The sequence below is a fragment of the Sphaerodactylus townsendi genome, linkage group LG11 (assembly GCF_021028975.2).
Source record: "Sphaerodactylus townsendi isolate TG3544 linkage group LG11, MPM_Stown_v2.3, whole genome shotgun sequence".
Taxonomy (NCBI): Eukaryota; Metazoa; Chordata; class Lepidosauria; order Squamata; family Sphaerodactylidae; genus Sphaerodactylus; species Sphaerodactylus townsendi.
Genome location: NC_059435.1, coordinates 13515079 through 13528458, shown reverse-complemented (window position 1 = coordinate 13528458; position 13380 = coordinate 13515079). Strand labels below are relative to the sequence as shown.

Here is a 13380-nt window from a genome sequence, read left to right as displayed (position 1 = left end):
TCCATTGTGTACATTTGGCCCTCTTCAGAACTCGCTTCATAAGAACATAGGAACATAAGAACTAGCCTGCTGGATCAGACCAGAGTCCATCTAGTCCAGCACTCTGCTACTCGCAGTGGCTCACCAGGTGCCTTTGGGAGCTCATGTGTAGGAGGTGAAAGCAATGGCCTTCTGCTGCTGCTGCTGCTTCTGAGTACCTGGTCTGCTAAGGCATTTGCAATCTCAGATCAAGGAGGATCAAGATTGGTAGCCATAGATCGGCTTCTCCTCCATAAATCTGTGCAAGCCCTTTTTAAAGCTATCCAGGTTAGTGGCCATCACCACCTCCTGTGGCAGCATATTCCAAACACCAATCACACCAAACACCACTTCACTGCAGATCAGAGAAGCCCCACAGTTTCCAAGAGCAGGCAAAGCACAGTTCTTTCCCCCGCCTTTGCAGAGAAAGTGGAGCAGAGCAGTATGCATTTTACCTTCTTCGGTTTTTCCGTTCCTCCTTGCCTTCCACAGCCCAAATACTATTCCTTCTTTGCTTCATCTTTCTCGCTTTGTGACTGGGATATAAGAACCCAGACGAAGGGAGTGTTGACTCTCTAAAGCTTATACACCAAAATCTTATGGGTCTCTATGGTGCTACTGAACTCAAATCTAGAATCCATGAAGTCTTCCTGCTTGTATTCAAGATCCATAGAATCTTGCAAATTTCCATTCTTTGTGTTTAGCTTTATAAACAGACAGTGAAAATTGTTGGTAGAATTTCTTGGTTTTTCCTCTAACTTGTGTGATTTGATGTTTCTGTGTTTGGGGATGTTGTATGGAATGTGTGCATGAATCCATGGTTGTAGACAATAGCCCCTCTACCCACGGTAGGAAACTGCGCAGCAGTTCCTTTCTTCTGCACAGAAGTGAGCTGCCTGCAAGAGCTCCCCCTCCTGGCGGCCACCCGATCTGCACAGTACCAATATGGTGGCTGCCCAGCCACGCGGCTTACAGGGAATGTGGGTCATAGACCTTATCCAAGAGACACATTCTTTTGTACTTAATAACGTTAGTGGTGCAAAACATGGACATTACATTTTAAAGTCTGTGCACCTTTTTATGTCCTTGTTGATGTGCTTTATTTTGACTTCTTTTTGGTACCCCAGCAGGAGTTTAGAATTAGACCTTTACATTGTTCTTGGCAGCCCAAGTATTAGGAGCAGGCAGGGAAGCGTTTTCTATTGAGAGTACAACCACTGTTTGTGGCCAGGACCCAGAGAGACTTGGGTGCACCCCAAGGAACCACTTGTAGAGCCCTCAACAGAGCCCCCAGTTTGGCACTGGGTGGGGTTGGGTAGCTGTCAGTGGACCTGGAAGCTGGCATTCAGAGGAGGAGGCACCGCCCAGAGCCCCTTGGGGATGGGGCGGTCTACAAATGAATGAATGAATGAATGAATGAATGAATGAATGAATGAATAAAAGCAAGCCCCAGTATGTGTGAAGTCTTTTGCACCCTCACTCCCTGCCTTTCATAAACATGCTCGTCACCTTATTCTGCTTTCTTCCAGATCATGGATGTGGGCTGGCCTGACCTGCACGCGCCTCCGCTGAATAAAGTGTGCACAATCTGCAAGGCCATGGAATCCTGGCTGAACAGCAACTCGCAGCATGTGGTCGTGATCCATTGCCGGGTAGGCGAGTCCTGTGTTAGGGCAGTGGTGGCGAACCTATGGCACGGGTGCCAGAGGTGGCACTCAGAGCCCTTTCTGTAGGCACATGTGCAAAGAACATAAGAACATAAGAACAAGCCAGCTGGATCAGACCAAAGTCCATCTAGTCCAGCTCTCTGCTACTCGCAGTGGCCCATCAGGTGCCTTTGGGAGCTCACGTGCAGGATGTGAAAGCAATGGCCTTCTGCTGCTGCTGCTCCTGATCACCTGGTCTGTTAAGGCATTTGCAATCTCAGATCAAGGAGGATCAAGATTGGTAGCCATAGATCGACTTCTCCTCCATAAATCTGTCCAAGCCCCTTTTAAAGCTCTCCAGGTTAGTGGCCATCACCACCTCCTGTGGCAGCATATTCCAAACACCAATCACACGTTGCGTGAAGAAGTGTTTCCTTTTATTAGTGCTAATTCTTCCCCCCAGCATTTTCAATGTATGCCCCCTGGTTCATCATGTGGGGGTGGGGCGGAAAATCACACACACACCCACACACACATCTAGGCTAGCCTGGGCACAATCCTTTACCTGGGAGTAATGGGGCAATGGGGCTTGCTTCAGAGTAAACCCTCCTAGGGTCGTGATTCACCCATTCGAAGTGTTGCATGGTTGCTTCACCGAGCTTACTCTGAGTAACGTGCGCCTCGGAGCCAACCGTTTTTTAATAAACGAAAACCTCAGTATTCAGGTTAAATTGCCGTGTTGGCACTTTGCGATAAAGAAGTGGGTTTTGAGTTGCAGTTTGGGCATTCGGTCTCGAAAAGGTTCGCCATTACTGTGTTAGGGGGTCGTCCTTCAATGTCATTGGTAGCTCCCAATGAGAAACCGTCCTGTGCCAGTTGTGGGGGTGGTCTGAGATGATAGGTGGTATGGAAGGGACATCTTTACCCATGTCAGGTGTACAGGCAGACATCTCCTAACAAAGCAGTGTCACAGGCCTTCAAGTTTCTGCTGTCTTATACCGTGTTTCCCTGAAAATAAGACAGTGTCTTATATTAATTTTTGCTCCCAAAGATGTGCTATGTCTTATTTTCAGGGGATGTCTTATTTTTCTGTTTTCCTTTTCATGGGGCATGCTTCCAAACAAAAACTTAGCTACGTCTTACTTTCGGGGGATGCCTTATATTTCGCACTACAGCAAAACCTCTACTACGTCTTATTTTCCGGGGATGTCTTATATTCAGGGAAACAGGGTAGTGACCCCCTATATGATTTTCAAAGCAAGATACGAACAGAGGTTGTTTGCCAGTGCCTGCCTTTGCCTAAAGCTTCTAGCTTTTTCTTTCCTGTTAATATTTACATTCTTATCCCGTTTCCACTAGGTTCCTATACCTTTCTTGTGTTTCTATTTTTTTTTTCCCCACCAGATTCTTTAATATATACATTTATTGTTTTAATATAGCTTATCTTTTCTTATAATCCTTTTTTATTATTTCCACATTTGTAACATGCGAAAGAAACATGAACAAAATTTAGGGGGTGGGGAAAGTAACAACATAAGGAAAAAAATAAGGAAAAAGCATTTGCTACCAAAGAATTTACACTATAAGAGAGCCTTACTAACAGTTATTCATTTGTAATAATATACAATAACATTTTCATCAACTTTATATTTTAGTAGTTGATCTACAACAATTTTTCCTTCTATTTTTACCATAATAAATTTATTCAACATTTATAGGAGTGAATGTGAATTTACCATTACCTATAAAATGCTATTATTCAGTTGCATTCTTAGTCTACCTATTTAGTTTTACAGTATTAGGCTCATTCCGCACATGCAGAACAATGCACTTTCAAACTGCTTTCAGTGCTCTTTGAAGCTGTGCGGAATGGCAAAAACCACTTGCAAACAGTTGTGGAAGTGGTTTGAAAACGCATTATTTTGCGTGTGCGGAAGGGGCCTTAGTCTGTGCGCAGAAGGGGCCTTAGTACATTGACTTATCTTTTAATTGGTTGTATTTTATGTACCTTATGCTGATCTATGACGGTAATAAAAATTGTTTGGCCTGGACTTCCTTGGTGGTCTCTAATCCAAGCGCTAACAAGGGTCAACCTTAGTTTCTGAGAGCTGATAAGATCAGCCTAGTTCAGGGTAAAAGTTTCCTTTTGAACCCATCTCCACACACCCATGTTTGTTTCAAGTGGAGATACATGGACGTGGCACAGTGCGAACACTACATATTTCTCACCCCAGGGCCAATGAGGGGAGCAGGAAGTGGGCCATGTGGCCTGGACCTCCATCTCAAAGGGGAACTCAAATTTAGATGTTTGTGATTTTTTTGGCATTCCATAAGTTTTACAACTTTTAAAAATATGTATTTCTTATTGGATCAAAACGCAACATATGCTCTCAGCTTCAGAGCGTCATCATATAGGTTTCTTTCACTCTTTTCTTCAGTGCCTTCTTTTGTTTTCTTCTGTCCGCATATTTTAATTTTTTTTAGTATGGCTAGGGATTCTCAGAACCTTAAGTATCTTGGCTGCTTCTAAACTTTGTGAGACTCTGGTGGGTCAATTTGTGTAGTTCAGTTCGAAATGTGCCTTCCTGTATCCTTGACAAGACTCACAGGAAAAGACAATAAAGCTAGGAAAAGCTGAAAGCAGCAGGATAAGAAGAAGATCCAACATGAAATAGATTGACTGAATTAGAGAACCTCAGTTTGCAAGACCTGAACAACAGAAGCATACCAGGGGTAAATGGCGCCCGGAGACAAATTGGCTCTGCCGCCCGCCTCTGCCCCCATCACCCTAGCTCCACCCCTGATGCCCCAGGCTCCACCCCCACTGTCCTAGAACCCGCCCATGTCACCATGGACATGGGCAAGGGCTAGGGTGCCCACCTCCCCCCCAACAGGCTCCTCCTGCCGGCTGGGAGCCCAGACTGCAGGCTGCCAGCTGGGAACCCAGCCGGCGGGGGGAAGGGAGGGGAAGTCCAGGGTGGGGTTGAGGGCGCCTGGAGGCAGCAGGAAGTTCTGCTGCCTCGTCATTTTTGCGTGCCTCGGATGGGGTCGAGGCACACGAAAACGATGAGACAGCAGGACTTCCTGGTCACGTGGGAGGCCGATTTTGCGGCCCCACCCCACGTGACTAGAACAGTGGCGCCCAGGGACAAGGGGTACCCCTTGTCCCTAGGCAGATACGACACTGCTGAACAAAGCTGTTAATGATAGGATGTTTTAGAGGTCATCGTTTGTAGGGTCATCATAAATCATAATATTCCAACATTGTGACCATCATAAAAATTCTCAATCAAACTTTATTGGTCAAACAAAAGAATGAGAATCAATTCTGGAATCCGTAGATCAGAAGCAAATTGGCAGCACTCAACGCACTTCATAGCCGTGCCATGCTAATTGAGGTCTTTTAACTGTGCATTTAAACAGCAATCAAAATGATGAGTTCTTGCTCATTGTGGTGCACGGGATCTTGAGGTGATCACAGTTCTCTCTGAGAACTCTCTCAGCCCCACCTACCTCACAAGGTGCCTGGCTGTGAGAAGAGGAAGGGAAGGGGTTTGTAAGCCACTTTGAGACTCCTTACGGTTGAGAAAAGCAGGATATAAATCCAAACACTTCTATTTCTTCTCTTCTGCTTTATGACCCCTTCCCTAAAGTTGCTTTTTAAAAAAGCTATAATGCCAGAGAAAGCTAGCCATTAACTTTTAAACCATTTTTTCCTCCAGGGTGTTGTGTGGTTTCCGGGCTGTATGGCTGTGTTCTAGTAGCATTTTCTCCTGACGTTTTGCCTGCATCTGTATTCAGAGTATCCTCAAGATGCCAGCCACAGATGCAGGCGAAACGTCGGGAGAAAATGCTACTAGAACACAGCCATACAGTCTGGAAACCACACAGAACCCCAGGGATTCCGGCCATGAAATCCTTCGACAGTACATTTTTTCTCCCCTTTCTTAAATAAATAGATCAACTTGCTGTTCTTGATTTACTGCAGTTATAAGCCTCCCTCCTTACTATTGCTAGATACGTTTATTCCGTCATTTTGAAACAAGCTGTGGCTAGTAGGAACGCTCTTTGGGCAATTTGTACCGACTGTGTGTCGTGTGTTTAATAATGTTTGGAAACATTGTGAAAATGCTCATCAAATGATGCTGCTGCCATAAATCAGAGGCGTCAGAAGAAAAAGGCTAATAATACCTGTTGCAAGTAGAAGGGTTTTCCAGAATATGAATATCACATTGTGCCAGAAATTACAAAACTGCCTAGGCATGCCTTAGAATTGCCAAAGAAAAAAGAACACGTGCTGGATGCTACCGAGGCTGGGCTGGAGTGTGTGTGTTTAGTTTTATTTTTTTCCCCACTCTGATGTATAGTTTTGTTTTGATCTCCTGTATCTAATGAAAATATGTTGGCAGTTACAAAGAACTGGGAAAGGGCTACTGAATCTTAGAAGTTTTAACCTGTTTTTTGAAGCTAGTGTTAAGTAATCAAGTTTGATTGTTGCTGTCTTTTTTAAAAAAAAAATTGTATTTTTACAGGGTGGAAAAGGACGAATTGGAGTAGTGATATCTTCATACATGCATTTCACAAATGTGTCTGCAAGGTAAGGAAAGCTGCGAAGGCAGAGGTGGAGCTACCAGGGAGCAGGGGGGATGCGCATTATACTGGGCGCACGCCTGGGGGCAGGGCGGAAAATCAAGCCCCAAGGTCTCCTGGGAAGTGTAGGTCCCAGTGAACAGGCTGCTTTTTTCACCCTGCACTTTCAGGCTGAACTAAGTACGTGTGTGGAGGGGATGGAAAACGCAGAGTGCACACTGGGCGCAGTATGGCCCAGCTACACCTCTGTGTAAAGGAGTTCTTAAGTATATTTCAAATTTGAGATTCTGGTTGCTTTGTTACTTACAACTCACACGAGTTTCGACTGAATGGCATTTCAGCCTATCCATAATTTAGGGAAGTTGTTAAGGAAGGAAGGGTGGGGTGAATATAATCTTCTTGATTGTATAGCTTGAGTGCACCTTTCTAAGGGCTAAGCCAGCTAGATTAAATGTCCAGTTGCTTTCTTCCCTCTTCCCTGCATTTCTTCACCCAGCTCCAACTGGCAGGCTGGCAAGAACACTAGTCTACTCTGGTGTCACAATGTAAGGTCAGTACTTACAGGTGGGGCAGAAGAAAGAGGAGGCACTTACTGTCCGGTTGCCATCCTGGATGCAACATATGTTGTTTTAGGCCTAAGTGACCAAATGTGTGGCCCTAATTGATTTTATGTAGGGTTGGGGTTGCCAAACTCCAAGTAATGGCTGGAGATCTCCTGGGATTACAATTGCTCTCCAGTCGGCAGACATCAGTTTGCTTAGAGACAGCAGTCACTTTTTTTGAAGTTGTATCCTGGTTTTATTTTACGATTTATTCATTTATCGACTCCATCATCTATTCATTCATTCATTCATCTTCATTCATTACATTCATATTCATCTCATTCATTCATTCATTCATTCTTTAGACATCCCCTCCTCAAATCGTGCCCTCTACAGGTTTTACCCCCAAATCTCCAATATTTCCCACCCCTCAGCTGGCAAATCTGTGCATGGCGTAGTGCCAGTAGGTGGGTTTTGTGTCTATTACCTTGTAGCATGATCAAGAAATGCGTGAGCCACAAAGAGGCCATATAGACAAAAGCAAAATTAGGCAGATAGAACTAAATTCTTGACGATTTCATTTGAATGTTGTGTGGCAAATTAACATAGGTTGTACACAGAGAAATCAGTCAGGGGTGGGATTCAGCCAGTTCGCACCGGTTCGTCTGAACCGGTAGCTAACCAACTGAATTCCATCACCCCAGGGGAGGGCGAGCAAGGGGGCTTTCTGAGCCCCGGAGCAGCCTGGTGGCAAGGCGCCAGGTCGGTCCGGGGCTCGGAAAGCCCCCTCCTCGCCTTTCAGGCCAAGCCACAGCTGCTGCCTTCCCTCCCCTCCCTTCCCCTCCTCTCCTGGCCAGCCATGCTCCTCCACAGCAGCCAGGTAAGTGGGCGGCGTGGGTGTGGCGGTGGGGGGTGGGTGGGTGAGCTGTTAGATAAACTAATAGAATCCCACCACTGAGAAAAGTCCTAAACACATCTGCTCAGACTCCTATACCACAGGGCTCATCCCCAGTAAAGCGTTTTTAGGATTGCATTGAGAATCACCTTTGTCTCCAGAAAGAATGTAACATAGGAAAATACCATGTTCAATGAAGCAGCAAACAACTCAGTTCAAGTGGTTACTTTTGTGGGTGTTAGATTTCGTTTAGAGTCATGGATCTGCCCAGTGGTGTGTGTGAGTGCAGTTTATAGAAACTTCCCAAGAGATAAATGTAAAAGGTAAAACTTACATTTATTCAAGCATCTCCAGTTCACAGCTTTGTTCCAGGAAAGAGGTAGATAGAAAGAAACCCTAGTCTAAAGAGATTACTTTTCCTACGACAAGTGGGCACAACTAACGCGCCATCACGTGTGTACAGGTGAGAGGATGCTACAGTGGGAAAGGCCCACTGGCTAGAACAGAAGTGAAACCAGCATGGGGAAGAAAGGAAGTTAATGGGTGGTCTCCTGGCCCAGACAAGGAGGGCAAACAAGAGGCAACATCACAGTTAGAGTGAGATACACAGCACCCCCCAGTGTCCAGGCATGCAGAAGTCGCTTATTCCAACAGTGGGCACATGCCAGAGACGCAGACGGGGAAGGGCCGGTTTCTGGAATGTTTGCCTGAACAGGTTCTTCTTGGGATGTGTTTGGGAAAGCGCAGCGCCTCCGACAGATCGCATGCAGAGGACGAGTCTGTTAGGCTGCCAAGAGAGTCATTTTGAAAAATGGGTTCTTAGGTCTGTCAGCGGAAAACTATTTGTGGAAGGTGCCCACTTTTCTTCAAATTGTATCATGAAGAACTTTATCCTGTGCAGTGAGAAGCAGAGCTCTTTACCGGAGTTTAATTATTATCGAATTCCAGGCAAATGTCAACAGGCTGGAATGTTTCAGCAACAGAGAGAAAACTGTTCTCTTGATAAATCCCTACTGCGGGTGGAGGTGGGATCTTATGTGACCAATTACATTTGGACCAGGACTATTAATTTTAAACCATTTTTAAGTGGCCTGCAAAGACAGTTAACTGATGGAGTGAATGCCCCTACTTGATCTGTAGCTCCCAGTACAATCCCACACAGAACTGAACACTTCTAACCCCACAGAATTCAATGGGATTAGATTGCATGCGTATGTACAGTGCCATCAAGCATCAGCCAATTTATGGCAACCCAGCAGAGGTGTCAAGCAGAGGCATAGCTAGGAAAAATGGAGCCCGGTACAAAATCTGAGTTTTGCTGCTCCCCCCATGTTCGTTTGTGGTTTTTGTATTTTTTAGTGTTTTTTCAGTTTTAGGCCTGCAGGGGGCGCAGTTTTTAGGCTACCAGCATCAAACTTTCAGGGTATCTTTAGGAGACTCTCCTGATGATACTACCCAGGTTTGGTGAAGTTTGGTTCAGGGGGTCCAAAGTTATGGACTCTCAAAGGTTTGGTCCCCATCTCCTATTAGCTCCCATTGGAAACAATGGGGGATGGGGCACCCCTTTTGGGAGTCCATAATTTTGGACCCCCTGAACCAAAACTCACCTAACTTGGGTGGTATCATCAGGAGAGTCCCCCGAAAACTCCCGGAAATCTTGGAGCTGCTAGCCTAAAAGCTGTGCCCCATGCAGGCCCAAAACTGAAAAACACTAAAAAATACCAAAAAAAATCTCAACTGTTTGCTCTCCTCCCCAGGCGCGTGCCTGGTGCAACGCGCGCCTCCCCGTTCCCCTTGTAGCTACGCCTCTGGTGTCAAGGCAAGGGACTAACAGAAGTGGTTTTCCATTGCCTTCCTATGATTAGTGATCCTGTTATTCCTTGGTGGTCTCCTGTCCAAGGATTAACCAGGGCCCTCCCTGCTTAGCTTCTGAGATCTGATGAGTCTGGGCCGTCCAGATCAGGAACTAGATTGGAATGGTGTAAAGTATTGCATTGAGAGTTCATTGGCCAGTGCACACCCAATCTTCTTCAGTTTCTTGGTGTGTGTCACAGTGTAATGATCTGTGTTTCCAGGTTTACTCCCTCAGGTATTTTCGTTCTTCTCTCCCTTATCAGTGCGGATCAAGCCCTAGACAGATTTGCAATGAAGAAATTCTTTGATGATAAAGTTTCTGCTTTAATGCAGCCGTCTCAGAAAAGGTATTTTAATTTAATTTTCTCTTTATGGCTTCACGATGGCAGTTTCCCGAATTTCCTCCTTTGTTAACTGTTTTTCAGTATCCTTTCCTTCTTGAAGCAGCAGTGGCGTAGGAGGTTAAGAGCTCGTGTATCTAATCTGGAGGAACCGGGTTTGATTCCCTGCTCTGCCGCCTGAGCTGTGGAGGCTTATCTGGGGAATTCAGATTAGCCTGTACACTCCCACACACGCCAGCTGGGTGACCTTGGGCTAGTCACAGCTTCTCTGAGCTCTCTCAGCCCCACCTACCTCACAGGGTGTTTGTTGGGGGGGGGGGGGAGGGAAAGGAGACTCTAAGCCCCTTTGAGTCTCCTGCAGGAGAGAAAGGGGGGATGTAAATCCAAAACTCTTCTTCTTCTTCTTCTTGGCTGCCCAGACAGACAGACAGACAGATTTTGCAGAGTTCACGGGGGCAGGTGAATCTTTAGTATGAATCTGAGATTTTATAAATTCAAGGTTTAGTCTTGTGTCTGTGGAAATTTTAATTAACAGGGTCGTATCAACTTCATGCTTTGTAAAACGAATCGATAAAACTTTTGTCAGATGCATGTTTTGGCAGACTCATGTGACAGTTCTGCCTTCCCCCTGAGGTTCTGTTATCCCAGTAAACAAAAAGTTAAATGTGCATTATCACAGATAAGGGCCCTATGAGTATTCCTAGAATCACAGCAACCGGGTGCTGCAGCAAATATCAGAATATGCTGTTAGATTTGGAGTGGTGACATTTAAAGAAATCATGCACCCGTATTTGGTCTAACAGTGTAAATCCTAAAGATAGTTGTTGTTGGGGGCAACTGCCATCAAATTGCAGCCGATTGATGGGGGCTCCTTATGGCACGGCAAATCCGGAGGTGGCCTGCCACTGCCTTCCTTTGCTTCCTGGGCTTCGTTGGTGGTCTTCCCTCCAAGTGCTAATCAGGGCCGACCCTGCTTAGCTTCTGAGATCTGACGAGATTGGGCTTGATAGATACCCTTCTAAATTAGTCAAGTCAACGAATTGATGAAGTCAGTAAGTCTTTCAAGGGGATAACTCTGTTTAGGATTGCATGGTTAGTGAGGTGACCAGTGTGGTGTAGTGGTTAAGAGCAGGTGGATTCTAATCTGGAGAACCAGGTTTGATTCCCCACCCCTTCCCCTGAGTGGTGGAGGCTTATCTGGTGAATCAGATGGGTTTCTGCAGTCCTACATTCCTGCTGGGTGACCTTGGGCTAGTCACAGTTCTTTGGAACTCTCTCAGCCCCACCTGCCTCGCAAGGTGTCTGTTGTGGGGAGAGGAAGGGAAAGGAGCTAGTAAGCCACCTTGAGTCTCCTTACAGGAGAGAAAGGTGGGGTATAAATCCAAGCTTTTCTTCTTGTTCTATTTGTCACTAGAACTCAGAACAGAACGGGTTTGTCTATAAAGCAGCGTGTTTGTCGAGGCAGACAAGATATCTCTATTTATGCTGCCACAAAAGTTCTTCTGCATAATTGGAAAGCTGTCTTAATTTACCTCCTGTACTGAGGCCAGAAACCTGGCCAACATCTGCAAAAAACCTGGCCAGTATCTTATTAAGAGGATATCGTGTTCTAGACTAGAACATCAGTACTTGTGATGGCACAGGTTGAAAAACTGCTCCATTTAGGGTTAGCTTGAGGGCTTTCTTTCAAACCCCCCTGTTCTTGGACGGAAGTCTTGAACAATAAAACTGTAAAACGTAATTAAGACCGGCCCCTTCCGCACATGCAAAATAATGCGTTTTTAAACCACTTTTACAACTGTTTGCAAGTGGATTTTGCTATTCCGCACAGCTTCAAAGAGCACTGAAAGCAGTTTGAAAGTGCATTATTCTGCATGTGCGGAATGAGCCACCCATGTGAAAAACACCTTCCTTTGACTTCTTGGCCTCCAAAAATGAGCAGCAAAAATAAGTACATTGAGGGTCAGAACCCTCCAAGAGGAACTGAACCTTTTGCTCTGTAGTTGCTTGAGAAAACATAGACCCGTGGTGGCGAACCTTTGGCACTCCAGATGTTATGGACTACAATTCCCATCAGCCCCTTCCAGCATGGCCAATTGGCCATGCTGGAAGGGGCTGATGGGAATTGTAGTCCATAACATCTGGAGTGCCAAAGGTTCGCCAACACTGACATAGACCATTGATTGAAATGTGGTAGAATCAATTTTAGGCTCAGTTGGGACACTTAGCTTGAGGGCTTTGAAATTCCCAAATGGGAAGAGAAGCAAAATCGACTGACTGGCACTTGTAATTAAAGTGTCTGATTGGAAAAGAAAGGAAGGGGTTGGTCTAACGGTTTGACTTGGTCACCTTAGTTACCGCTTCCTTTGCTGTCCAGCACGCAACAATGTTGACACTTGTTTACAGAGCGAGGCTTTGCTGGCAATTGACGAGACAACCTTGTGTAGAAACCTGGTTGGGCAATTAGACAGTAGATCCGTTTCTCCCTCGCTAGATAAAAACTTTCCCAGTGAGCTGCTCTGTTTCTCTGGAGACCTACACAGCTGGCTGCACAGGGAAATCACAACACATTTCCCTGAGGCTTTTACTTTTTAATAAATATTTGGCTTGGAGAGCTCCGTTCCCATTCATCTGTCTGTCTACACATAAGTGCCTCTTTATTGAAAAGAGCCCAGTGTACACTTGTAAACATTGCTTCTCGGGGCACAGATGAACAGTACCGTGGGAGCAAAAGGAATGTTTTTAACAGCCCTGTTGAGATGGTCTCCATGTAGTATAAACAGGCCTGATTACCAGCAACCTTTCCCTTCTGCAAACAGGCAGCCATGAGAACCAGAAACCCTCCGGATGCTGTCGGCAGTCTGTTCTGCAACACGTTTATGGCAGCTGTATGAGCTGGATATACTGCAGTCCACATGCTTAATGTGTGACTCCTTCAATCGAGGGTTCTTGTGCCATCATCTTGGGCAGATGTGGTTTGCCACATGGGGCCCTTTTGACACATCCAGAGTTGAATTAGCTTTGTGCAGATGTTCAAACTGTATGCAGGAGAAGGAGTTGGAATCACACTGCAGTTGGACTCAGTTTGTACGCTCGCCGTTGTGGGTTTTCCAGGCTGCGGGGCCCCTGGTCTGCTAGTTGGCACAGTGTGATGCCAGCCATGCCCCTGAAGATGCCAGCCATAGTTGCGGGCAAAATGGTCAGAGCAAAAAGTGAGCAGCAGTGGCGTAGGAGGTTAAGAGCTCGTGTATCTAATCTGGAGGAACCGGGTTTGATTCCCAGCTCTGCCACCTGAGCTGTGGAGGCTTATCTGGGGAATTCAGATTAGCCTGTGCACTCCCACACACACCAGCTGGGTGACCTTGGGCTAGTCACAGCTTCTCGGAGCTCTCTCAGACCCACCTGCCTCACAGGGTGTTTGTTGTGAGGGGGGGAGGGCAAGGAGATTGTAAGCCCCTTTGAGTCTCCTGCAGGAGAGAAAGGAGGGATATAAA

The 13380-nt window shown here is 45.9% G+C and overlaps 1 protein-coding gene across 6 annotated transcripts in view; it reads left to right on the top strand.

Moving 5' to 3' along the window:
- TNS3 (tensin 3) overlaps positions 1-13380 on the top strand; it is a 339136-nt gene that overhangs the window by 183746 nt on the left and 142010 nt on the right. For all 6 annotated transcript variants that reach the window (XM_048511801.1, XM_048511805.1, XM_048511803.1 and 3 more), the window contains 3 exons: positions 1548-1670; positions 6197-6261; positions 9809-9892. In XM_048511801.1, the coding sequence (XP_048367758.1) occupies positions 1548-1670; positions 6197-6261; positions 9809-9892 (272 nt within the window). The remainder of the gene's footprint in view (positions 1-1547; positions 1671-6196; positions 6262-9808; positions 9893-13380) is intronic.